General features: G+C 36.1%; 4 protein-coding genes across 5 annotated transcripts; 3 read left to right on the top strand and 1 right to left on the bottom strand.

Moving 5' to 3' along the window:
* Nucleotides 1-5420: 5420 nt before the first annotated feature.
* On the top strand, nucleotides 5421-10874 carry LOC113304783 (protein TPX2-like). 2 transcript variants are annotated; one of them, XM_026553922.1, is made up of 17 exons: nucleotides 5421-5819; nucleotides 6619-6780; nucleotides 6998-7139; nucleotides 7396-7504; nucleotides 7627-7677; nucleotides 7797-7894; nucleotides 7997-8075; nucleotides 8174-8236; nucleotides 8342-8428; nucleotides 8605-8663; nucleotides 9243-9321; nucleotides 9412-9477; nucleotides 9579-9641; nucleotides 9762-9836; nucleotides 9957-9992; nucleotides 10118-10221; nucleotides 10363-10874. In XM_026553922.1, the coding sequence occupies exons 1-17, from the start codon at nucleotides 5600-5602 to the stop codon at nucleotides 10379-10381; spliced, it is 1512 nt and encodes a 503-aa protein (XP_026409707.1). In that variant the 5' UTR covers nucleotides 5421-5599; the 3' UTR covers nucleotides 10382-10874. The 2 variants fall into 2 exon arrangements, with proteins under 2 accessions (XP_026409707.1, XP_026409706.1); XM_026553921.1 differs by having other exon boundaries at nucleotides 5422-5819; nucleotides 9948-9992.
* Nucleotides 10875-10916: 42 nt separating this feature from the next.
* Nucleotides 10917-13295, bottom strand: LOC113304782 (guard cell S-type anion channel SLAC1-like). Its single transcript, XM_026553920.1, has 3 exons — nucleotides 12640-13295; nucleotides 11595-12400; nucleotides 10917-11506 (listed from the first exon to the last, which is right to left on the bottom strand). The coding sequence occupies exons 1-3, from the start codon at nucleotides 13288-13290 to the stop codon at nucleotides 11101-11103; spliced, it is 1863 nt and encodes a 620-aa protein (XP_026409705.1). The 5' UTR covers nucleotides 13291-13295; the 3' UTR covers nucleotides 10917-11100.
* Nucleotides 13296-18873: 5578 nt separating this feature from the next.
* On the top strand, nucleotides 18874-19554 carry LOC113305322 (putative F-box protein At1g30920). Its single transcript, XM_026554382.1, has one exon. The coding sequence runs from the start codon at nucleotides 18874-18876 to the stop codon at nucleotides 19552-19554; it is 681 nt and encodes a 226-aa protein (XP_026410167.1).
* Nucleotides 19555-19809: 255 nt separating this feature from the next.
* On the top strand, nucleotides 19810-23609 carry LOC113304820 (casein kinase 1-like). The gene is made up of 4 exons (XM_026553961.1): nucleotides 19810-20211; nucleotides 20648-21639; nucleotides 23134-23218; nucleotides 23352-23609. The coding sequence occupies exons 2-4, from the start codon at nucleotides 21476-21478 to the stop codon at nucleotides 23448-23450; spliced, it is 348 nt and encodes a 115-aa protein (XP_026409746.1). The 5' UTR covers nucleotides 19810-20211; nucleotides 20648-21475; the 3' UTR covers nucleotides 23451-23609.
* Nucleotides 23610-24090: the final 481 nt, after the last annotated feature.

Below are 24090 nucleotides of genomic sequence, written 5' to 3'. Positions count from 1 at the left end.
TCAAATTTTTTTCATAAGTAAAAATTAATGTTTCTAGGTTTAGGAATCTAAAAAGAAAGGATTGCTACGGTGAGTGAGAATAGATTTGATTAAAGAGGGACTAATGAGCTAATAAAATTAAATAAAGTGATATGAAAAAGAAAAAAAACTAATAAATTGTAAATATCATCCAGAGATGTTGATACATCTAGGATATAAGATCCAAGGGTTAGAAGACACACCCTTACAGAAGTTATTATAAGGATGACCTCGTCACAGCATGACTCAATCCATTATTGAATATTTAGAAAGATTGGACGGAGAATGGATAGTTCATTTTATTTAATCAACCATAAAATCGTTTAACTGAAATATTCATATTGAACCCTAAATAAATTATTTCAATTGTATTTTAAGCTTCATATTATTAGTGGCTTAATCAATCTTTTTTGGATGAAACCTATAATAGACCGATCAGGGGAGAACATGAGAGATATCCCACATGACCCAATATAGGAAAGGTGAATACTTAGAAATTATAACGATTGAATTTGATAACAAAATAATCTACTAGACTTGCAAAATTAAAATGTATAAGATCCCATTCTCAGAGATTTCTTGATCATCCACTTTAGATTTTTCTTTACATAGAAATATTGCGTAGGACAGTGCGTCTGAGCAAGTGAAAGTTCGTTTCTCAGAAGGAGTATTATATCCCAAGATCTCATAATCTAGTGTTAAGGGTGCACAGAAATCGAGCCGAAAATCCGGACCGTCTCGGAACCGGTGGAACCGTATCTGTTTTTGTACCGCACCGAGGAAGGGGGTACAAGTACCGGTCCAAAAAAATAGGAATCGAGGCTAGGGAGGTACAGGTACACGGTCCTATCCAATACCCGTACCGTCCCGGACCAAATATACCGAGTAGTAATAGCCATTAGTTTTAGGGGTAATAAACTAATAATAGCCATTTGATTTACAGGGAAGAGTTTTCTTCTTCTCCATTGGACTTCAACTCCACGAACAGGGAACACCAGTGACCAGCTCCCGTTGCGTGTCAGATCATAAGAACAGCGTCACTAGCTACGGTAGTGCCACTTGCAAAGGAAAAATAGTCCAGAAATGATTCACACTTGAGATACTGTCGAAACCATTTTTTCCAAATTTGGCTGCTCTTTGTAGATCCCACTCCCATTTGGTCGGATTTGGGTTCACTTTTGTGTTCTAAGGATGTTCGAGGAAATTCATTTTTGGGTATCATCTTCTGCTCAACTAGAACAGTACCTTAAAATGACTCGTGTAAACAGCTCATATACTACTGATATTGTTCAAAAGTAGTTCAAGTCTTCCATTGTTTGAAATTCGAAGAAAGATTGAACAAAGAAACACAGACAGTTCACTTACAATTTCACTTATTTCTCTTTTTGCCTACTACGTCTGTCTCAATTTAGACCGAAAGTAAGGCAAGTGTAAGCGTGTTGGATGTACACATTCGAGCCTTTTCTTTTGATTGCTGAATCTTGAAAGTAATACACACTGACACTCACTGGTCAGATTTTTTTCTTCTCTGGCTACTTCTAAAGCACCAGCACTTATCTCATCACTTTCAAACCAAGACTGCAACCACATCACAACATGATTACATGGAATATAAGAAATGATCATCAATTATTCTTTTTTTTCTCTTTTTTCATGCATTAAGTTGTTTCATAATCAGTAGTGGAGCTCTTTAATAGGTAATCAATCTATTGTTGTTTATTTTGATCCACAACTGCTTCGTGCAGTAGGTATATTGGTCCACTGAATTTTGGTACAATAGGTATATTTGAACAGAAAAAAAGAAGAAAAGGATATTGCAGTTCTGGAACCGAGACTAGTACCGGAACCGTACCTGGTACCGTATTGGTCCCGAATAGTACCGGAATCGAAGTACAGGTACTCGGTCTTGGCAAGAACTGAGCCGAACTGTACAGTGTGCACCCTTATCTAGTGTTATAACTTATAACCTACTGTTTGTACCAGAAAATACATTCAAGCACATACCATGATTGATTCGATGATCATGATGTAAACTAGGGTTAATAACATGAAACAAGCATAAAGAAGAGAGACACGAATCTTACGTAGTTCGGCAAGTTTTTCCTACATCCACAAATGAATCCCTATAGGGAAAGATATTTTATTGATCTATTGGTTATAATGATTTTGCGATCCCTTTTAGGGTTTGTTGGTGTATTTTTTTGTATTTCTGGCGTGTCCCTTAGGGATGAAATTACCTTTTATTTATACAATTAAATATATGAGTTAAACCTTAATTTCGAGATAAACTTCGTACCCAAGTAACTTGACCATCAAGACATATGGAATGTTCCAGATTTCCTACACAACGACTTGACTGGTCAACAAGCAGTCCAGAAAACTTCTATAACTTTCCTGGAGGATTCCGTCATTGGATCTGGATATGGGTTAAACTTCCATGAAATAACGAATTGACTGGCGAGCCTAGACTTTACCAAAGGGTTTACTTTTTTAATGTTGGTTGGATGTTGACTGCGGCTGCTGAGTTTTGACTGGCAGGGCTTGATGGCAAACTGGCTTGTCGGGCTGGCAGATTCGTTGGCGACATGGCTTGCAGCATGGTTGGAAAACTGAATTGTAGAGTAGATGACAGCACGACTGATAGCATTACTGGCAGCATGTTAGATAACTGGAAGGTAGACTGGTTGACAGCATGCTGAAATATAGATTGGAGCATAAATGGACCGAACTTCGAGAATCGAGTCCATGATTCGCGTCGGGTCGGACGAACTGGACTGGTGTAGTATGCCAGAAAAAATGGACGGGCTAAAAATTGTTCTTGACCACTTGATATTGACTTTGACCGTTAAACAATGGTTGACTTTGACCATTGAACTATAATTGACTTCCTGGCAGACTTGAACGACAGTTGAATAGTGGTCCAAACAATATTCTGGCCCAATATGTGAAAATTTTATCATGATACAAACGCTTACAACTCTTTTGAGTCAAACTGTCTATGCAATCTGATTATTATAAAAAAATAATTCTCAACTAAATTTCGAATTATATTTTTTTTTTGGACATTTTTGATAAACCGAGCTCCTACAACTATCTTAAGAAAAGGGAAAAAAAGATAGATATCGGATAACCTCGCCAGGATGAATCTACAAATCCTTTTCTTTTCAAACCAAGTAAAAATTGTTTTGATAACGGATTTTGCTCAATATAATTAAGATTTTGTTTTTCTTTTCATCAACTTTATATTTTACTCTTTTGTTTTGAAAATCAATTATTATTTCATTTTCATCGATAAAAGCTCATAAAAAATTACAATACCCAAAGCACAACAACATCAACATGCAAACAACTACCTCATAACTACAACGGGCCATCATTTATAGAAAAGTCCTAAACTCAAAAATTTATGATAAGAATCCTAGAAGTCAGAAATTCGTTATTCTTTTCATTAAATTTCATATTTCTACTTTTTTTCTTTTTATTTTACATTTTCACTTACATTGACAAAAATAAATCCTGGCTTGATTGGGTTATACCCAAATTAATTGGGGTAAACCTAATAAGACAAAAGCCAGGTCATTTTGAAGTACAACATGCTACCCCTTAACCTTGTATTTTCTAAATGGCTACTATATCCTTGTTTAATTAACACTAAAAATTCTGATTAGGTTAATTAATTGAGTTTAGATGAATTAATTAAGTAGATTAAAACTTATGAATTTAATTTATCAAATTTTGTTTTTGATTGAACTCATGTGGGAAGATTTTTGATGAAATTTCTTTTTTTTTTGAGAATTTTTTTTGCAACGAAAATGAAAACATACTACCCAAACACTTCTAAATAGGGGATTACAAAGCTAATGTATGAAATCATACTCAAAACTAAAGAAGAAATCAACACTTTCAGTTCTGAAACTATGAAAAGTCGGCAGGGTCGACGAATGAAGAACATTCCGACTATATCTGGTCGTCAAGGTCTACGGTGAATAACATGCCGACTTTATCCGGCCGGCAAGGTCGGTGAATGAAGAAGATGCCGACTTTATTATTTTTGACATACATGAGACTGTCGTAAATGCTTCACTAGTCGACATCTTATTGATTTTTTACCTTGCCGGCTACCTTATAGTCGGCAAGGTCGACAAAAAATGCTATGCCGACTATAGGATTGTTTGACATACAGAGAAAGGTGTTACAAATGCATAATTAGTCGGCAAGGTTTTAATTTCATAACCTTGCCGACTAAACTATAGTCAGCAAGGTATAAGGATGAACACCGTGCCGACCCTGTAAATATTACTTTCGGAAACAAAACTCTTTGAAAAGTCGGCATGCTATTCATCTTATAACCTTGCCGACTAAAAATAATATATGAAAAGTCGGTATGTTGTTCATCCTATAAGCTTGCCGACTAAAAATAAATATGAAAAGTCGGAATGCTCGACAAACAAATACCATGCCGACTGTGTAACTACAATTCAACAATTTCAAAATTTCTGATCTAATTTGTCATTCAAATAACAAAACAAAGTACTAGAATGAATTTGAAAGGATTAATCGACAATAAAAAAATCATAATCGAGGATATTTTTTCATTTGAAAATGATGAAATATAGAGTAGGAGAAAGGAATGAATCATTAGATTGATGATGAAGGAGAAGAAAAAAAATTAATAAGGTTTTGATCTAAAACTCAAAAGGGGTGGTTTTGGTTATTATTAGGAGAAGGTTAATTAGGTAACTTTACACATATTAGACACCCTTAACTCTCTATTATGGTTGGGAACAAAATGGATATACCCCAATCAAGCCAGGTTAAATTATGAGCCAAAATAAATTTTCACTTTTTTTCTCAAGTAACTTTCATTTTCATTTCAGCTAGCTGGATAATATTTATCTTGCCTCAAGAAATTTTCTTTACGGTCAGAATCCATACCATGAATACCCCAAAAAATCAAAGCAAAAGCCACTATAGAAAACGTCTTTATCTACCTAAAGATTCAAATATTTTACTGTCTTCATCTACAAGAACAGTAAACAGTAGTCTACTAGCCTAGGACTCTAGGCCTATCAACACAAAACAAAGAATAGGGTAAAAATGTCATTATCAAAAATTCAAAAAAACGTTCTCTCCTCCAAACGTCTATAATATATTGGAACAGTATGCAGTAGGACCCACAGATTCAAAAATTTCGGATTTCACCTCTAAAACCCCATCAGCTGCGCCTTGTTATAAAAACAAAGAAAAAACCTCCTTTTGTCAGTTGTTTTCCGCCTTTCCACAGCGCCTTTCTTACAAACACCTTCGTGCTTCACGAGATCCGCGCCGTTCAATTCGAGGAAGGAAAAAAATTTCTATTTTCTGTTTCCATATTTAGGGTTGCCCTGCTGCCCCTAATCACAGAGCTGTAAATATTTACTAATACAAACAAAATCATTTTTATTTATTTTTTCCTCTGATTTTTTTTATTTTGTCAGAGATTTTGTTATAAGGAAAGAAACAGATTTTCTTTCACCCAGAAAAAATTCAGTAGTATTCATTCTCTTGCAGAGGGAGAAGATAGAGGAGGAAGAGAAAAAAAATGGAGGATGAAGAAATGGGGGAGACGGAAATGTTTGTTGTTGTTGAAGAAGAAGAAGAGGATGAGGAATATGATGGAAGGAATGTGGTGGAAGTGAAAATAGATTTAGATTATGAGTATGATGCTACCAAATATTTTGATTTTAGTAGAGAAGAAACGGAGTTTGAAGCTGCAAATGCTGAGATGTGGTTTGATAGAGCTGGAGATTATCCTCCTTCTCGTGAGTTTTTCTTCTTTGCATTTCATTGTTTGAGCTGGGTTTTCTTTTTTTTTGCGAATGGATAGGGTTTTTGTTTGTTTGATTAATTTTAGGTTAATGGGTTTTTTTGTAAAAGGGGAGATTGATTGATTTATTGAGCTTGCGGGAAATGGGTTTTGATAATAATGTGATTTTGAGATTGATTTGTTCAGGGGGGTATAAGAAATGGGGGTGATTTTGTGTTCTTGATATGGGATTTGTTTATGGTAAAATTGATTCTTGTTTTTTAAAGATTTGATTGGGTTTTGGAGGGAGTAATGTAGTCTTAAATTATTGGATTATTTGGGAAATTTTGTCTCTGTCTTTGATTTTGTACTGTTCTTGATATTAAAATTTAGGTGTTTTGTTTTTAAGGGTAAACTATAAAATGTTGGAAATGTGGAAGCAAAATAATGAGCGGAAATTTTATTTGGGAACCCAGTTTAGGTTATGTTGTTCAACCCTAATAAGGGTTGTTTTCATGGTTGTTGGAAAATTACCAAGAACAGTCAAAAATGATTGTATTAATGGTGGTCATGGTCTCAATTCTGGTTGAAACTTTTATGGCCTAGTGGTGCAGTAAATATGACTAACCAGGAATTTAGAAGTGTGTTCATGGTTTCAAACTGTTTGCTTCAATGTCTCTGTTATATGATTCGGACATCTTGTAGAACTGATGAATTAGTCATGCTTGTTATAGTTTTCTTGCCTATGCAGATTAGCATATTATTTTGAAGGTGAAGTAATTTTTATGTTTAATAAAATTACTTTATGGTTGCAGCCTTTGTAGCAAAATTGAGGTTGGGGCTTGATATGGGTAGAGATAGTGCAAGCACCTGTTCCAGACATGAGGATATGGACAACGGAGAATCTACCTCTATTCACTCGGACATGGATATGGCTCCAGAGATAGAGCTATCTGCTTTAGATGAGAGATGCAGAGGTACCATTTGCTTTCAATCTCTAAAGCATGAATCCCGCCACTTTCAATTTCAAAGCAGTAAACATTAAAGAAATTTGTATGTCTGGTGACGTTCCATGATGAAATATAATGTTCGGTTATCATCTTTGTTTTGGTTGGAAACCTATAATGACGTGGTTTCTCCGAAATTAACTTAAAATTGTTCCGTTTCTCATGTCATGATTTTATTTATTTGCAGGGCTTACATTTTATAATCACATGGAGAAAGATATTACAAAAGCCAAATTGAAGTCTGGTAACAAGAAATCTTTTCCAAGGAGCTCGACTTTAATGAAACCTACAGCTAGTCAGTTGGCCAAGCAAAACCAATTTGTGAATAGGTTTTAAATTCTCCATCTCTCTTCTTTAGCTATCCTTTTAAGTTTAATCTGTCACAATTGAAGATAGTTTACCCATGACATATGGATGCACATGGTTACACAACAATTACTTGGATTTGTTTTTCCCCGCTTCAGCCTTTTATCCGTTTCATAGTTTTTTCCATTCGTCTGTTCTAAGCTTTATCTCCATCTTGAAATATGTGCAGTTTCTTTCTTTACGACTAACCTCATTATCCATTTTAAATATGTTTGATAGGTTTCAGAAGCCATTACTTCCAAATAGTGATAGAAGCACGGATAGTGTTTCCATAATTGGAACTCAAGCTCCCAAGAGACAGAAGTTAGAGGGAGGTCACTTGCATAAGGTGGAATTTAGTTCCCTTCGATCCTTCTATTTCTCTACTTAATTTTACATCTTCAAAATATTAGTGCATTGTTTTAATTTGCAAAGGTCATCCCAACAATATCTATTTATTTTGCAAAACAGGTAGCTGAAACAAAGCAGCAACACAGCTTGACACACAAAGCACCTAAAAAGGTGTGTTTCATTTGGTTGCTTCTTGAGCTGCAGAGAACTGCTGCCTTTTTGTTGCGGATTTTAATACGTAGCTATCAGTATCTTGCTGAACATTTACTTATATTTTAACTGCTATGCAGGATGGTCCTGTTTCTAATATCTCTACACATGCTAAGATGAAAATCACCATTCCAAGAGAGCCTGAACTGGAAACTGCACATAGGGCACGGAGGCTGAGGTACACTTTCTTCTTATTAATGTTTATTGCTTGTCACATCTTCCAGGACAAATGACATCGTCTATGACCCCGACCATAATAAACTTTCTTTTCTAACTTCAGGTCCAAGAATGGTACAGATTTAAGAGAAGAAGCAAAACCAACTACACATCAATTTAAAGCACTCCCCTTGAACAGAAAAGTTGGTACTTTCAGTCAATTAATTGGATATTATTTCAAACATATTTATTTATCCTTGCATCTTCTCATGAGCCATTTTGTTTCTTCTTCTTTTTGAAGATTCTCGAAGCTCCTACGTTGGCGCTTCGGAAAAAGAGCACACCAAAGTTGCCCCAGTTTCAAGTAAGCAATATTAATGTGGCCTTTCCTGTTTCCAGTCAGCATTTTACTTTGTGTATCACATCAATGATTTCTGTGAAATAAAGCTATCCATATGCCAACTGTTAGGTATTTCACTTAAAGACATCGGAAAGAGCTACTCAACATACATCTGCTGCTTCAGCATCCTCTCCTCCTTGTGATAAAACTGTTAAGGTGGATTCCAAAACTTTTTTTTGAATCTTCATTTCTCAATTCTAGGGATACATAGGATTTAGCTTTCTGGAATTGATTTATGTATAAAAGCACAGTGCCTAGTTTGCATTCATCATGCGAGTAATACTATCAATGGCTTGTAACCAAGTATCTTTACTAACATGTTGTTACCGCAGGTGGTGCACAAATTTAATGCTAGTTCCACGGTACAGAATGGAACCACAGACTCCAAAAGGTGAGAACTATCTTACTGATCTTACACCATACTAAGCTTAAAAATGTACTTGGAGTTCATTTTCTCTCTAGTTCATTCTGCAGAATGATTGAGGGTTTTTAGACGATGGTCCCACGGTTTGACCAATATAATTCGACCCTCTTAATCCCAATCATCCAACTGTTATAATTTGTAAAACTCCTGATGTGGTTCTTCATTTGTGAAGTCAGGGGATTTACACAATAACTAAAGGTTGGGTGTGTTGGAGTTGTGCTAGTTACCCCATGATCTAATCATCCTACTATAATGTTACCTGCCGTTTGTATCTCATTCCATAAACTTAGTCTTGTAGAACTCCTTAATGTTAACAATCGTGTTTGTTCTTCACCTAGATGTTTGAAGTAGCCTATATAGAGGGTAGAGCATACTATTTTTTTTCTACTACTGGTGATCAACTATTAGCCCTGACTCAATACCCAAGCTATGTAGACTTTAAGTATTTTATTTTATGCGAATAATAATTGGAATTTGGTGTTATATTTTATTCAAATATCCATTTGCTGTGTCTGGAATATACTAACATTGCTGTTCATTTGTCAGGCCTAGTTTTGTTGATATTCCAAGGCAGGAAGCATCTGAAACTACAAACAAATTTAAAGCAAGACCACTAAATAGAAAGGTAAAGTAAAAATTATAGTAGTGTCTTCATCTTGCTCCTCAATGGTTAACTTAACTATAAGCAAACTCTGAATTGGTCATGTGAATATAGATATTTTCAAGCAAAGGGGACATTGGTGTTTTCCGTAATACCAAACGGGAGCCAACAATACCGATGGTAATAAAGTGAACCTAAGTGATCCTTGAATATGATATTAATTTTCAGTTTGAATATGTGAGTTCATTATTTGTTAATACGATTCTTTCACTTTCTCGTAGGAATTCAATTTCCCCACAGATAAGAGGTTTAATCATATTCCACCTGTAGATCTTTTCGACAAGGTAAACTTGGACAGATGTAAAGCCAGTACTTGTTTGTTATAGTTTGTATTTTGTATAAACCTTTAGCATGTGCATGCCTCATCACTTATACCTCTCTTCTTCTTTTTCCTTTAAAATTAGCTCTCCCTCACAACTGAGTCACGGCAGAATGCTGTTCCTCAGCCAAGATTGCCTCGGCCCGCTCGCATACCTACGGTGAGTAGTTTTCCTGCTTAAAGAGATGTGACTTCTTTTCTGTGCTTTTATCTTTTGTGCATTGTAGTTTTCCCAGTACTTACAGTGAGTGGTTGTGTGATTTGATGTAAGGGGTCAAAGGAGAATGCAGTAGGTTCGCTGCAACAAGGAAATAGGGTGAGTTTCGAGTTCAACCTTTAGTCTGTTCGCAATGTTATATGCTTATTTAGAAGTCTCTTAAATGGGTGCCTCTCTGGGTTCATACTTCTAACTTTTCAGTTTTTATACTCTAAAACTTGAAGACAATCCAAACAGTTAAAGATAAAGCACAGATCTTCGGGGTAAAACAAAATCAATGTGGAGGTGATCTAGAATCCGGAATTGGAACGAGAGCTAACATGAGCAGGTACACTATTTTGAGTTCCAGAATTTTTTGTGCAATTTGCCATTGACTCTAAATTCCTTCTTTTCTCACATAGCAGTCAATTGATCTTATAACCGAAATGTAAAATCTTAACGCAATCTCTTCTACTTTGTAATTCTGCAGGACTTTGGACATTCGTTGAGACTTATAGAAGTGCAAACTTTCTTGACAGGTGTTCTTTTTTGAACTTACTTTGATTGGAGATTGAAGCAAATCAACATATCAAAGTCTCTCTCTTTCAACAAATGACAAAGGTATACATGTACATGGAATTAACGTGAAGTCAATAGTACACCGATGATTTTTTTTCTTGGAACTGATCTTCAAGGGAAGACATGTCATGACTTGACTTGGATTCCTGTAAGTTGTGAGGTCTTTATTGAATGGTTGCTAAAAAGGGAAATCTGAGAACATGGTTGAACCTCACTTGGAGATGGAACTCGATAGAAATGTAGAAAGCCCGGAGTTGTACAGTTTTGAAGGTCTCTAATCTTTTACATATAGCATTTTTTTTTCTTTTAGAAATCATTAAAAATGTAGATTTACACCAGATAGTAACGGTACCCTCTATATGTGACAAATCTCTCTGTTGTTGCTTCAAAATTTTCCAATTAAAAGTTTCAACATACTGCTAATTTCCATTTGCGATCCTTTGATACTGGGTAGAGTATGAGTCGTGCCGTACGTATTGTGTTATTATGAAATGAAACAGGGTTCTCATGTTTAGAGATGCAGGAGTAAGCAGTACAGTGTCTGAATGTGCTAGTAGATTGACTGCTGATTTTACATCAGGTGGACTACAACTATTTCAGTACAAATATGGCTCATGAATTGGCCATCACATATAGTACTGCTTCAACTTTAGGGCAAATGAAGTGACATCTCTTTCTCTCCCTCAGAATCTTCATTTACAGTGTTATGATTTGACACCGAAGAGTCGATGAAAGAGGGAGGAGGTTGCTTTGCCCAACGCCGTATATCAAACGATTTTTTCAGTGGCTTCTTTACCTTGTTGAAAACTTTAGCAGCTTCATTGGTTCTTCTCTTTGTTATGGCAATGGCGAGGTCATTTGGGAACAACGAGCGCCAGACAAAAGCATGAAGGAGAGTGGAGACAAATAATACAGATACCATTGCAGAAGACATGAAGGAGAGGCTAAGCGCAATGATTTTGCTTAAAACACAAGGGACTTGCTCTGCATATATAATAGTTGCCAAAGATACTGTTGTCATTGGGAAAGTATAAGACCACCAAGCCACTGAGAACCTGCAAAGCAAAGAAACAAATAAAACAAACTCATTGGTATTTAATTGAAGCTACAAATACAAAGTTAAATTGATGTGAAGAAACTGACCTAAATCCCCTGAAGAAATTGATCCGAACAACCAGCGAAATGTAGAGAAACAGTGCAATGAAAAAGCATGTTCTTGATAACCCATCGAACTCATGGTATATAGTAAACCAAGCAATACTTGCTGCAGAAGGAGCTGCTATGAACATGGAATAAACTGGATGCAGCTCTTTAGGCAGAGCTTCACTTGTTGGTAATCTCTGGTACAAAGTAACAAACACCACCAAATAATGTGCAAACCCAACTGCCCATAAGAATTTTGCAGGTTCATGCCATCCAACTTTCGCTGCCAAGATTGATCCAACGAAGTTTCCGACAACTGACAAATGTGTAGAAGGGTTGGCTACTTTGCAAAGACGCCGTTTTCCACCAGATAACCACTGGCCATAGATTTTGAGCTCAAGATAGAAGACTGGTGTCATGAAAGTACACCAGATTGTTGGGTGCAGTGGTTGGGGTGCAAATATGGGTGGTACACCAATTGCTAGAAACATACAAACAAGCCATGGAGCAAAGAAAAAATTCGTACGAACGGGATGAAAGTACTCTCTTCTCACTGCCTCAAAGTAGAATATGCATTTAAGTGCATATGTTATGGAGATTAACAAGAGAATGGCAACTGCAAAAATCCAAATTATGAGATTAATATGCGGTGGAATATGAAGAAATTTAGTTGCTGGACTTGTTGCAAGAGACTTCCATAGGATGGCTTGACTGCTGAGGCCTAGACAAATACCAAAGCAACCGATCGGGAACCGAAGGAGGAACGGCCATTGCTCATGTTTAGGAAGAAGTATGTCTTCAGAATCCTAATGAACAAATTTTACACCGTTACAATTCATCTCAAGGTTAAAGCTATTATCATATACTACCTCCGTTTCAGGAAAAGTGATATTTTTTTTTTGACTAAAAATAGGCCAGGTTAAAAAAATGGAAGTATCATTTTTCCAGAAACAGAGGAGAGGAAGTATAAGATACAAGGCATAGAAGAATAGATGATCTCATACTAGCTATAATTTAAAAGTGTGAATTTTAATTAAGTAGTTACCTTGACTTGATCAAGTTCAGCTCCTCTCAAGGCAGCAAAGTATCTTCCAGCAGGAACACTTTTATTAACAGACTCATCGTCGAAACTTCCTTCGCCTCCTCCTAAGCCACCATGAAAGTCTGTTTTATGGCAATCAACACCATTACCAGCAGCATTGCTGTGGTCTTTCCGCAAAGTGGGCAACAAAGAATTTTGTTTACTAAGAGTTGATTTAGTCCTAAACATACTAAAATCTCCTTTCTTGATCCCTTCTCTACTGCTGGTCGACCCAAACCCTCCAAAACTTTTACCACTAGAAAGCATCGCCCGCTTATCATCTTTAGCCTTAGATTCTTTGTTCAGTACTGAAAACCCGGTTTCAAGCGACACTTGTCGGTTAAAGCTCCTGTGTTGTTTAGGTTTTGGTGGTTTGTTTGCACGCTTATTATTATTATTATTATTATTACTACCAACTATGTTCGACATCGCCGTTCCATCTCCTACTTGTTCTTCAACTTCTTCTGGGACATCTTCATGAATATCCAGTAAATGAGCACCAGATGGTTTGCTTGGAGAAGTTGGTTTCATGGCCATTTGTTGTGAAGAGAAAACAGAAGTTTTTTTTGATCGATTTGGTGGTGAATATAATGGTTGAGCTAGATATGTATGCATGTGTGCCAATTTGCATGGTGGATGTGTATAATCACGAGATGGAGAAATGACGGTGGTGGTGGTTGTAACTTGTAAGGTATGGTTTACATTGACTTGTTTGTTAACCACAGAAAAAAGAAAAGAAAAGAAAGAAAAAAAGCAGGTTTTTGTCTCGTGAATTGTTGTTGAGTAGTTCATGTTGAATCAAAAGATCTCTTGTGGTGCTGGCAACCTTAAAATTCATCTTCATGATTTTAGTTCTAGCTAAGAAAGGTTTGAAAAAAAGGGAGATATACACTTCCATGACTATTTTCCACGGAAAACGGTCCTTGTATAACACCATGTTAGTCTGTTTTCAATGGCCCGGTGTTTTATCTCGCCAAAAAAACGGCCCAAAGTGACGTTTTTTCTCGACTTCGCAGCGTTAAATAGAAATTGAAAGAATCGTCCACAATTGCACATGAAGGCAGAATGAGCATGTATTTTTAGGCCATTAAACTTTTGATTATAGAAATTGCATACTTTCCAAACGTTAGTTCTAAATTGTAAGGCCCAAAACCAACGATCATAGCTAGATGAAGCTTCCAAAATTTCAGTTGGTTTTGGATAATGCTCTTATATTGGCCTTCCCATTCAAACATCCATGTCACGTTCAATGCATGCAGTCAAGACTACCTAGCATTCCTGGAACACCATTCGTGGTGTTTTCTTCAGTTATTCTTTGAGCATCTTCCTGAGTAGGCTTTCTTTAGAAGGATGGACCAAAATGCTAGACTATTGTTTCGCAAAACAATTTGAGATACCTAAAGGCGGTTGTTTTCCCAATACGGATGTAATCATCCTTGGAATCCACTAGTACCCCGTAACGTAGTTTATGGAGGGTCGCGGTAACCTTTTGTTCGGGACTAAATCCTCGTACATGTCGTGCATCATACTGATAATTATGTAAAGGTTGTACCTGACAAAGTTCGACAATAATCCTTTGCGTCAAGTTGTGACCCATGCGGAATCGTCGCTGAAAATCCTCACCGAAATAGACACAATCATGATTAAAATAATCATGCATCATCTTTTCGTGGTAAAAATGTCGATATCGCCACGTCCATCTTCTAGTCGCAACTTCATATGGCTCTAAAGGCTTTGGTATGATCCTGGTTTGTAATTGCAACATAAAATTTCGCCTTCTTCTATCTGCATCTTCATCCATTTTACACAAAAACTCCATACAAATTTCTTCCTCTTCTTTATACAACAATTCATCCATCTCCATATCTTCCTTAGAAGAATCAAAATCAGAATTCATGGTTGAAAATTGAAAACAATTGAAATTAAGGAAAGATTGATTGGATGAAAGATTGTTGTGAATTTGTGAGATCAACAAACTCGAGCCGTATTTATGGAGGTATAAACTAGCCGTTCCGGTGACCATTTAAAAGTAGTCGTCGTCGGTCTTAATTCAAACGCTGGCGGCTCTTCTGCGCTCACTCGCGGTTCTTCCAGGAGCGCCAACGTTTCGACGACGAGCGCCAACGCTGGAACTTTGTCCGGGCGCTTAACGGTCAACCACTCACTTCTTTTCCATAATGCAAAATCCTGGTTGACCATCCACGTAGCTCAACAAATTTTTTTGACCTTGGGTTAGCAAAGGGGAAGAGCGGAAGATTTTCTTTCCCCCTAAAAAAATATTCAAATTTACTACTTTATCATCAACTTAACCTCCATGATCAACTTTAAATCATTTCCGTAATCTTGATATTGCCTCTCCGTAAGCCATTGATATTGAACCCTATCATCAACACGAAGTGTCTTGATTTGAGAGATACTGGCAGTAAAGCATGCGCTGCTTTATAGAAGTGTGTGGGCTTCCAACTCAAAACCAATTGGCAATAATGGAGTGGATCCACACCTTATATATTAGGATCACAAGGAGGTAGTAAGCAATGTGGGACTAAGATGTGACTAAGACTTTTTGTAGTCTCCACTTAGTCTCCATTATGCCCCCTCAATGTGTAGGGCTCTTGAGGCCTCTACAACGTGGATCCCCGTTTGGCTGCCCTTCTTTGTAGGTCTTCCGGGTCTTAGTCACATGCTTACTACCTCCTTAGGTCTTCCGGATCTTACACAGGTCTTATGTCGCATGCATGACCTAGCTCTGATACCATGATAAAAGTGTGTGGTCTTCCAACTCAAAACCAATTGGTAATGAGTGAAGTGGCTCCACGTACACCTTATATATTAGGATCATAAGTAGGTAGTACACAATGTGGGACTAAGATGTGACTAATACTTTCCTTATTCTCCATTAACAACAACATGCCTTACGCTGGATTGACTTCTCCTAAATGTCGTCTTAGTAATAAGAAAAATAATCCTCATAAGCATCCGACTAATATCATTGTAAACGTTTTAAATAAACAAGATTGTTCACGATAAATCTCGTTCTTCAAAACAAAATCCATGATAACAGGTTCTGGCAAGTTGGTGTTCCCATCGTCAACCTAATGAAGATCTTTATTTTCTGCCTAACAACCAAAATGTGTAAGGGACTTTTCCTTTCTTTCTCCACGAAATGCGAAGATTGCCAACCTTTAGGTGGAGGTTCTGAATTTTAAGTAATCGATTCAAGATGGGTAATGACTCGTTTTTTTTTTTTTTTTGTCTAATAAAGGAGTAAGACGGGTAACTGGGAAATGATGGTGAAGAAGATTCTGTTTAGCAAATGTTAGATATGATCTTGATCGGAAGGAAATTTGTCACATAAATAATTTAGAAAACTACAATTTCTCTCCTCTTACTAAGAGCACTTCCTATGGACTTAACAAACTTGAAGTTTGTTGATTTTGATCCCACTATGAACTCAACAAACATGAAAAATGGATATTGAGTGAGATGGAACATATAGCGCGCTTGATGGAAGGCCAGGCGATGGTGGTAAAAACGCCGGCGTTGGAAGAACAAACGCAGGCGTTGGAAATTTGCTCGCCCCTCACATATTCTCTCCAAATCCTGGTTATTATAATTCGGGTTTATTTTTTATTATTTATTTGATTATTTAAATAATTAGTGGGCGCAACTCTTATTAGTTTATATTAATAAAATCACTAGTGGAACCCAAAAATACCAGATTTGCTGATTTTATGTTGGTTTCTTATAGTGCAAAAACGTGTTTGTTCATCCACGTGGCTCAAAAAAAATAATTTTTTTTTTATTGCCATAGGAATTTCCCTAAGCTCTAAAATACTAGCTCTCCCTTAAAATTCATTCCCCCCAAACAAACCAGCTTTCCCTGTAACAAAAATATAATTTTAGTTTACTTGTCTTACAAGTCTTTACTTTCCTAGTTTAGGCAGAATTCTTTTATTCTTTCCTTTTAGTGGGTTCAGGTAAGCCTATATAAAGGCTACGTTTTCTTGTTTTGAGATCGTCTAATTATCGATTACATCTTCATTATTCAGTCAGATTTGGATGAAATTTAAACTCTCTTCGCATCCCCAGCAACTAGTTTGCTTTCAAACTTACAAGAATATACGCACGTGCATATGCACGTGCTCCGATCGATGGCTAACAAAGCATCTGAAGTTGGAGTACGCTAGTTAGTTCACACGTTAGTGTACATGATCACACCATGCCACACATGCATGTTCAACAGGTGGAAAAATAATTGGGCATTTAGGTCAATTACTTGACTTATTTGCATAACTATGCCCTATCTTTAATCTTCTCCCTCCTCTATTCTTTTTGCTTGATTTTCTCCTCATCCAGAACTCTTCTTCTGTCCTTTTTTTTTGTTTGTTGTAAATGGTAATGTTTAGTTTATAGATTTTGTTATCTCCTTGTTTGATGGTGATTGAAGAAAATAATAGCAGAATGGTTCATTCAATACTAAGTTTGCAGTGAAGATTGATTCCAATTTCATTTCTTTGCTAATGTAATTTATGGAATTTGATAGAATTGATGGAATTTCCTAAATGATGATCGATAGATTTGTGATTTTGTCTGAAGAATTTCACAAAATAATTTGTGATTTGGGAATTGATATTCTTAGATCTACTGTGATTTGTTGATGCTGATCAAAAGATTTGTGATTTTCAAAATTACAAATCACAGTAGATCAAAAGAATTGGGACAAAAGAAATCATCAAAATTACTTTGTTATAAGTTCTTGGCTTAGAAATTTGTCTGATGCTGATCAAAAGATTTGTGATTTTCAATTACCTTAAAATTACTTTTATAGCCTCATTTATATTTATAGAATGGTAGAATGAAAAAATAAATCCGAGGATAAATCCGGATACAAATTTTGCAGCTTCACCTGATACAGCATGGGTAGTTCCCTTTATATAATAGATAGAATAGATCTTGCTACATTATCGTGGGTATGAATTTTGATTTTTGTTAAAGGGAGAGCAAAAAGAGATTTGAGGAGATCAAAAATCATTGTTGACTAGTTAACTAGGAGTGATTTAATATAAATGTTCGAGTCAGACACAATTACCCTTCGTGGTCACAAAATATTTCATACACGTTTAACATTTTACTAAAACCTAACCCTCTCATCGTCTTCTCCAACTCCAAGATAAAATACACTGTACATCGAATCAAAAATGTTAAGTTATGGTACCTGTTAGATTTAAAAAGAGGTGTGTTCACCAAAAATCAATATCAATTTCATAGGTAATGGAAAATCTTTCTATTATTCATCAAAAAAGTTAAAAGAAGCAGTAGTATTATCGGTGATAAGATTATATTCAGTATTAGGACCCCGTCCTATAGTAGGAAACACCTCCATCTTGATTGAATGGATCCGTACGTTAGGATGCGAAACATTTTGGCGCAAAATTTTCCTCTTTGACTGAAATCTCTAGATCATGATCTCACTTCTGTTGGTGATGATATGTAGATTTCTCCATCACTATCAATTGTTGTATAGGCTTATGTGGATTTCTTTTTATATGCACGACAGTAATTTCGTATTTATTATGATGACAATGGCAAGAAAAAAGTTCACCACCATTAATCGAAGTTTAGTCTCTGTAATGATTATTAGAATTGTAGAAAAGAACAAGACGAGGAGTAGGTTTAATGATGACTGTAATGTGAAAATTTCGTGTGGCTTGAAAGGGTAATTTAGTCCGACTCGTTGATATATATATAACTCGGTTCAACTAGTGAGTTGGCTAGGATTTTTGCTCTCCTCAGATCTCTTTTTGCTCTCCCTCTCACAAAAATCTGAATTTTAAGTTCTTATTAGAAATCTAACGGTAGAAATCAAGCGTTGACTATTCATGACTTTAGCATTCTTGACTTCCACACCATAGTCGGTTGCCGGCTCACGGGATTGAAATTGAAGGTACTGCTGGGAATTTGGTAAAAGGCCGGTCCTCGGAGAAACAACAGAAAAGAAAAACCAAATAAAAGCATTATCGGATGTGAGTGTAAGGGTGAGATCGAAATCAAACCAAAAACACTAATCCGAAAAAGAGGAGGAGAATGTCGATTTCAAAATCCGCAGTTAGCAATTTAAAGAAGAAGACGAAGAAGCAGAAGAGAGAAGAAGAAGATGAAGATGAAGATGAAGATGAAGAAGAAGGAGAAGAAATTAGAATGGGTGATTTACATGTATCTCTTCCAATTGAATTGATTCTGGAGTTTCTATCAAGACTACCAGTTAAATCTCTGACGAGATTAAGCTGCGCAAGTAAGTATTTATACAATACCATCAATAATCAGAATCAGCAATTCACTAAATCTCATTTTATTAATTATTCCCCAAAAAATCCATTCCTTGTGTTTTGTATTAATTATTATTATGGTACTGGGAAACAACAGCAACAGTGGCTGTTCAAAAGCTTGTTTCATACTAGAGATATTAAAGATGATGGAAATGATAATTACAATGTCCATTTGAGTAAAACATTTATAGAGGAAGAGAGAGGGGATTTTGTTGGGTACTGCAATGGTTTAATATGTTTTGGAAATATTACTACTGAAATTGCTTTTGTCATTGATGTTTGGAACTCTACTACAAGAGAACTGTTACGCATAGTCCCTCCTGTTGTAAGAGGAGGACGTTATAAGCTCATGTCTTGTGGATTTGGGTTCGACTCCGTTAACAATGAGTATAAATTGGTAATTATTGTCTTCATGTTCGAAACCAAGTCTCTTAAGTGTTTCCTGTATACTTTCGAATCAAATCTTCTTGGACAGAAGTCAGGTCTCCTGATTCCGGATTGTTTCGAAAATCTACTTCAGCCACATTCACTTCTGGAGCTTTGTTCTGGTTGACGACCGATCCCCACCATATTCTTATGTTCGACCTCCGCGAAGACAGGTTTCAGTACATCAGAATCCCAGTTGAACGCAGTCTGGATACTAGATTGTTTGAGTTTAAAGGATGCTTAGTTGTTGCCGTTCTACAAAAGAAGTCTCCACCACCACTAGGAATTGATACGACAACAACAACAACACTTACATTGGAAAAGGTTCACTTGAAAATACTGAAGGCATACAAAGATAACCAAGTTTGGGTTGAGGAGACCATTGATTTTTCGACGTATTCAATTCCTTTCAGCGCCAATTTCCGCTTTGTGAGCTTCTCCGACCAGATATTACTCTATTGGGTGGATCTCGAGAGTTTCCAATTCTTCAATTTGCACAGGAAATGTCTCAAGGTGGTTAGGAACCTAGCTTTCTGCGGCTCTGAGAAAAGATTACCTCCAGTTGTTAGAGCCAAAGACTACTGGCTGAATTGCGAGGTCAAAAACATATGCTCTTTGAAAACCTTGTTGCCTGAACGAGCTCAGAATACTGATCGTGATACTATAAATTCGATGACGATGAAAAGCTTTGACAATATGTGGATTCTGCAACAACCAAAGACAGTTGGAGGAATTTTTACTTCGTATTACCAATCAAAAACCAGCGAACACTACTTCTTCGATGGTTAGGTTTTGCAGTTGGTGCATTATTCTTGCCTAGTGGTTTGGTTTGCTGTTTTATTTGATTTTGGTTTCATTCTGGACTCCACTGGACCTATTGTTGAGATTCTCTAGCTCCTATATTTATATACAATATTTTCCTTTCCCTTTTTTTATTGGATAATCATCGACCGAATGAACAGCTTTGCCCATAAACTGGACCTATTGTTGAGATTCTCTAGTTCCTGTATTTATGTAGAATTTTTCTTTTTTTGATGGATATCAACGGCCAAACACTGGAGCTTTGAATTGGCATTATCTTATCTCAATTTGCACCTTTTCTTCTTCTTTTACCCTGTTTTGTTTTGTTTTGTTTTGTTTTGTTTTGTTTTGTTGAGTTGTTAGATTTTTATGGGTTGTTTCTCAAAATTAACAGTTCGTTATTTGACGTCTATCTGCAGGACCTGGCGATAAATTTATCAACATGCTTCCACCTTGGCATGCAATGAGCGAGCTGCTGAGATTCTCACGTTTGCGTACGAGGTTGAGCAAGTATACATGACCACTAAATATTTGAAGTTATGGTCTTCATAGTATTCTATGAATTCATATTTAGAATGGAAGCCCTTTTATATCTATTGTAGTATTGTGCCAACTGCCAGCTGAGAAATGTTAGGAGGTCAAGAAGATCTCAAGTACCAAAGGTGTTTTTAATTTATTCGTCTTATTTTTGGCTTGATAGTTGATACTATTTCACCCTTTATTTAGGTGTTACATTTCTTTTGTTTTAATGCTCTGATTTTTCTGTTATTCTTTTGTTCTTTGAAAATAGGAAGGAATTTCAGCTCCATAATGAACACAATTAAGTGTGATTAAATAGAAGTAGATGATAACTTGATAAGTCATGAAAGCTAGCGTGTTGTGTTTGTTTTCCGTTTCCTTTTTCTCAATCATTTTGGTATTAACTATATGTAGTGTTCTTGCTATATATGGCGATGTTTCCTGAGAAAAGATTACCAGCCAAAGACTACTGGCTGAATTGTGAGGTTAAATACATATGCTCTTTGAAAACCTTGTTGCCTGAACGAGCTCAGAATACTGATAGTGATGCTATAAATTCGATGATGATGAAAAGCTTTGACAATTCGTGGATTCTGCAACAACCAAAGACAGTTGGATGAATTTTCACTTCATATTACCAATCAAAAACCAGCCAACACTACTTCTTCGAGGATTAGGTTTTACAGTTGGTGCACTATTCTTGCTTAGTGGTTTTGTTTACTGTAACTATGGGTGAAACTGATGAAGAAGCAACAAATCAGAAGGTGTGGAATTTAGCTGCTGATTTGTGCGATTCACTACAGACAGTGGTTCAGAGTTTGCGAACAGAAGCTAGTTACAAAGATTATATTAAAGAGATTGATGAAGCTTTTCCTTTGGAAGCTAGTTACAAGTAAGTATTTGTACAATTATACCAGTTGAATAGATGATGATTTACAGATATGAGATGTCTAGTCCAATTGAATAGATTGTGCAGTCGGGCGCAATGTGCATACTCGATTTGTTTTCATATTTTCATGTTCGAAACTAAGTCATTTAAGTGTTAGCTTCCTGACTTACAAATTGTTGTTTCTTTCATATATTTATAATATTGCTTCCGCATCATCACATCATCACGCCTCTCTAAATTACTGAAGCTATTGTGTCAAGTTTCAGGATTGCTTTGTGTTATCTAATTAAATTAACTTTCCTTTTTTAAAAGCTTGAAGGATAGGATGCAGAACCAGATATGTTCTTCTGGTTGAGTTTATGCATAAATACATTAAGCCCTGACATGGTATGAAATAGCCAAAAATCTATAAAGCCACATGGACAGCTTATTAGATCCTCAGGCATAAGAGTTGGACTTGTTATTGTAGCCCAAATGCCCATGGAAAACTCAACCCTCACTTTCTCTAGTTCACAAGTTTGAACCCTCAAATTTGCAGGTGCCCAATGTTTAACGTGTATAGTTATGTTGAGATTCACTTTCTGTTATTCCTGAACTTCTTAGGTTGTGTTCATTGTAAAAGCTTTTACCTCCAAGTAAAGAACATTTTTGAACGAATAGTACTAGGGTCAAATGATATCTCAGTTTTGTTGTTCCAAGGCCACAACTCAATCAGTAGCATAAGCATTTGACAATCTTTGCAATTATCTTTGGCTAATGTTATACCATGACCTCAAACATACACTACTATCCTTTATCATATTTCTTCTAAAATTTTATCATATTCTATTGCATTTTTTCGATTTTGTAAACTTATTTGAACAAAATTCACTGATAAATTAATCTTCTTTACAAGGCTTCTGCCATGTTTGTAGGAAGAAACAGAAATTGCTTCAGATTTTCTATCCTGTTCGGTTTCCAAATTTTTTTATCTACTAATTCTGTTCTGCATATCTTTCTACTGTCAATGTTTCCTTAAGTCTTTATGGCTTGTGATAGGGTTTCTACATCAAGTACTGCTGAGGTTGGCTCAGTAGCGTGATTATGTAGGTAGTACAATTTGTAACCTAAATGGGCATCAAAATGTCCCAACAGTGGAATTACTATATTTTTCCTTTTTTTACTATTTTAGATTCTAAGTTTTGTAATGTCAAATACTCACCTTGGTTTTGGTGCCTATAGTGTTATCTCAATCAAATTTGACTACAGTCGGCTTTCACCAGTGTCATACTCCAACTATAGCACGTATTTGTTCACTTTGATACATCTCAGAGCAAAGCAGGAGAGATGATATGGAGTCTTTTTGTTACTTGCTTTTGTATTTTGTAAGAGGAAGGTTGAATATACAGTTATATCATATCTTATAGGTTTCAACGTTTCGTTAATTTGGCTTTCTTTCTCTTAGGTTTTGGGCTGTTCTTTAATGAGGTCAACTTTCTTTAAATTTATTTTTATCAGCCTTCCGTTGCAGGGGTTAAAAGCTGGAACAAAGAAACAAAAACATGACGAGACCAGTGAAAAGAAAATGTTAGCTCCCACAGAGGTAATGCACTCAGAGCCTCTTTTTTGCCAGTCTCTGTTGTTCTTCTTGTAATCATTGTTTACTTTGTGTTTTGACTGGTATGCTTTAGTGGATGCTTGGTGAATAAAGCTGAATTTCTTGTAATTACCTGCAGGTCTGCAAGTCTTATCCAGTCATTTCCACCATTGCCTATCACTGTGGTTTGAGGATCAGCCATACTACGCGTATCAGAAGAGGCTTTTCCATGACGTAGAGAAGGTAAAGCCAATCTTAGACAAGCTTTTGACCAACTTAAACGTTGGTATTCTGTAATAACAAATGTAATTCACTACTAAAAAAGGACTAGCACACTTTCATATCACAATTTTGTTGAGTCATTAATTTAGTAATATATTATCAGATTTTAGTTCAATTCACTTTTGACACTACAGTATGTTCTACTTGAACTTGAAAGGAAGTTTAAGTTTTGTGGTTCCGTAGAGATGTACCCTCATCTTAGTTTCCGTACAATTCTTCTACCCTATTGATGCATACTTTGCAAATCAATTCCCATTGTTGTTAATTACTCATGTGTATAAATCCTCTTTACCCTTAATCATTAACTGTACAGATGGTCATTCTGGCCAGATCAACTTTTTCAACTAATGCAGTAGCAATATGAATTTTACTTCGTGTCTAAGTTTATTAAAAGTCTTACCTCAATTCCTGGTTTAAGAATGTCTGACGCTTATTGGGGTTTTGCTGTTTTAAAACTTGTGCTCCTGCTAGCTTCCGTACATATAGTCCTTTTCAGGCACTTTCCTCCATGTTTTGTACGAAATAGGCACATGGGTACGAACCAAGGCACCCTTCCTATGACCGAGTTTTGTTGCATTGGTAGAAATGGGTAGTTC

This window comes from Papaver somniferum, chromosome 8 (assembly GCF_003573695.1).
Source record: "Papaver somniferum cultivar HN1 chromosome 8, ASM357369v1, whole genome shotgun sequence".
Classification (NCBI taxonomy): Eukaryota; Viridiplantae; Streptophyta; class Magnoliopsida; order Ranunculales; family Papaveraceae; genus Papaver; species Papaver somniferum.
The sequence above is the reverse complement of the archived record's forward strand: the minus strand, read 5'-3'. Positions and strand labels throughout refer to the sequence as shown.

Coding starts and splice junctions, on each gene's coding strand:
- LOC113304783 (XM_026553921.1), top strand. CDS start 5,600: ATGGAGGATGAAGAAATGGGGGAGACGGAAATGTTTGTTGTTGTTGAA. Junction 6,781..6,997: donor TTTAGATGAGAGATGCAGAG/GTACCATTTGCT, acceptor ATTTATTTGCAG/GGCTTACATTTTATAATCAC. Junction 9,322..9,411: donor CAAGACCACTAAATAGAAAG/GTAAAGTAAAAA, acceptor ATGTGAATATAG/ATATTTTCAAGCAAAGGGGA.
- LOC113304782 (XM_026553920.1), bottom strand. CDS start 13,290: ATGCATACATATCTAGCTCAACCATTATATTCACCACCAAATCGATCA. Junction 12,401..12,639: donor CTGAACTTGATCAAGTCAAG/GTAACTACTTAA, acceptor TTTGTTCATTAG/GATTCTGAAGACATACTTCT. Junction 11,507..11,594: donor AATTTCTTCAGGGGATTTAG/GTCAGTTTCTTC, acceptor TTTGCTTTGCAG/GTTCTCAGTGGCTTGGTGGT.
- LOC113305322 (XM_026554382.1), top strand. CDS start 18,874: ATGGGTGATTTACATGTATCTCTTCCAATTGAATTGATTCTGGAGTTT.
- LOC113304820 (XM_026553961.1), top strand. CDS start 21,476: ATGGGTGAAACTGATGAAGAAGCAACAAATCAGAAGGTGTGGAATTTA. Junction 21,640..23,133: donor CCTTTGGAAGCTAGTTACAA/GTAAGTATTTGT, acceptor TATTTTTATCAG/CCTTCCGTTGCAGGGGTTAA. Junction 23,219..23,351: donor AAATGTTAGCTCCCACAGAG/GTAATGCACTCA, acceptor AATTACCTGCAG/GTCTGCAAGTCTTATCCAGT.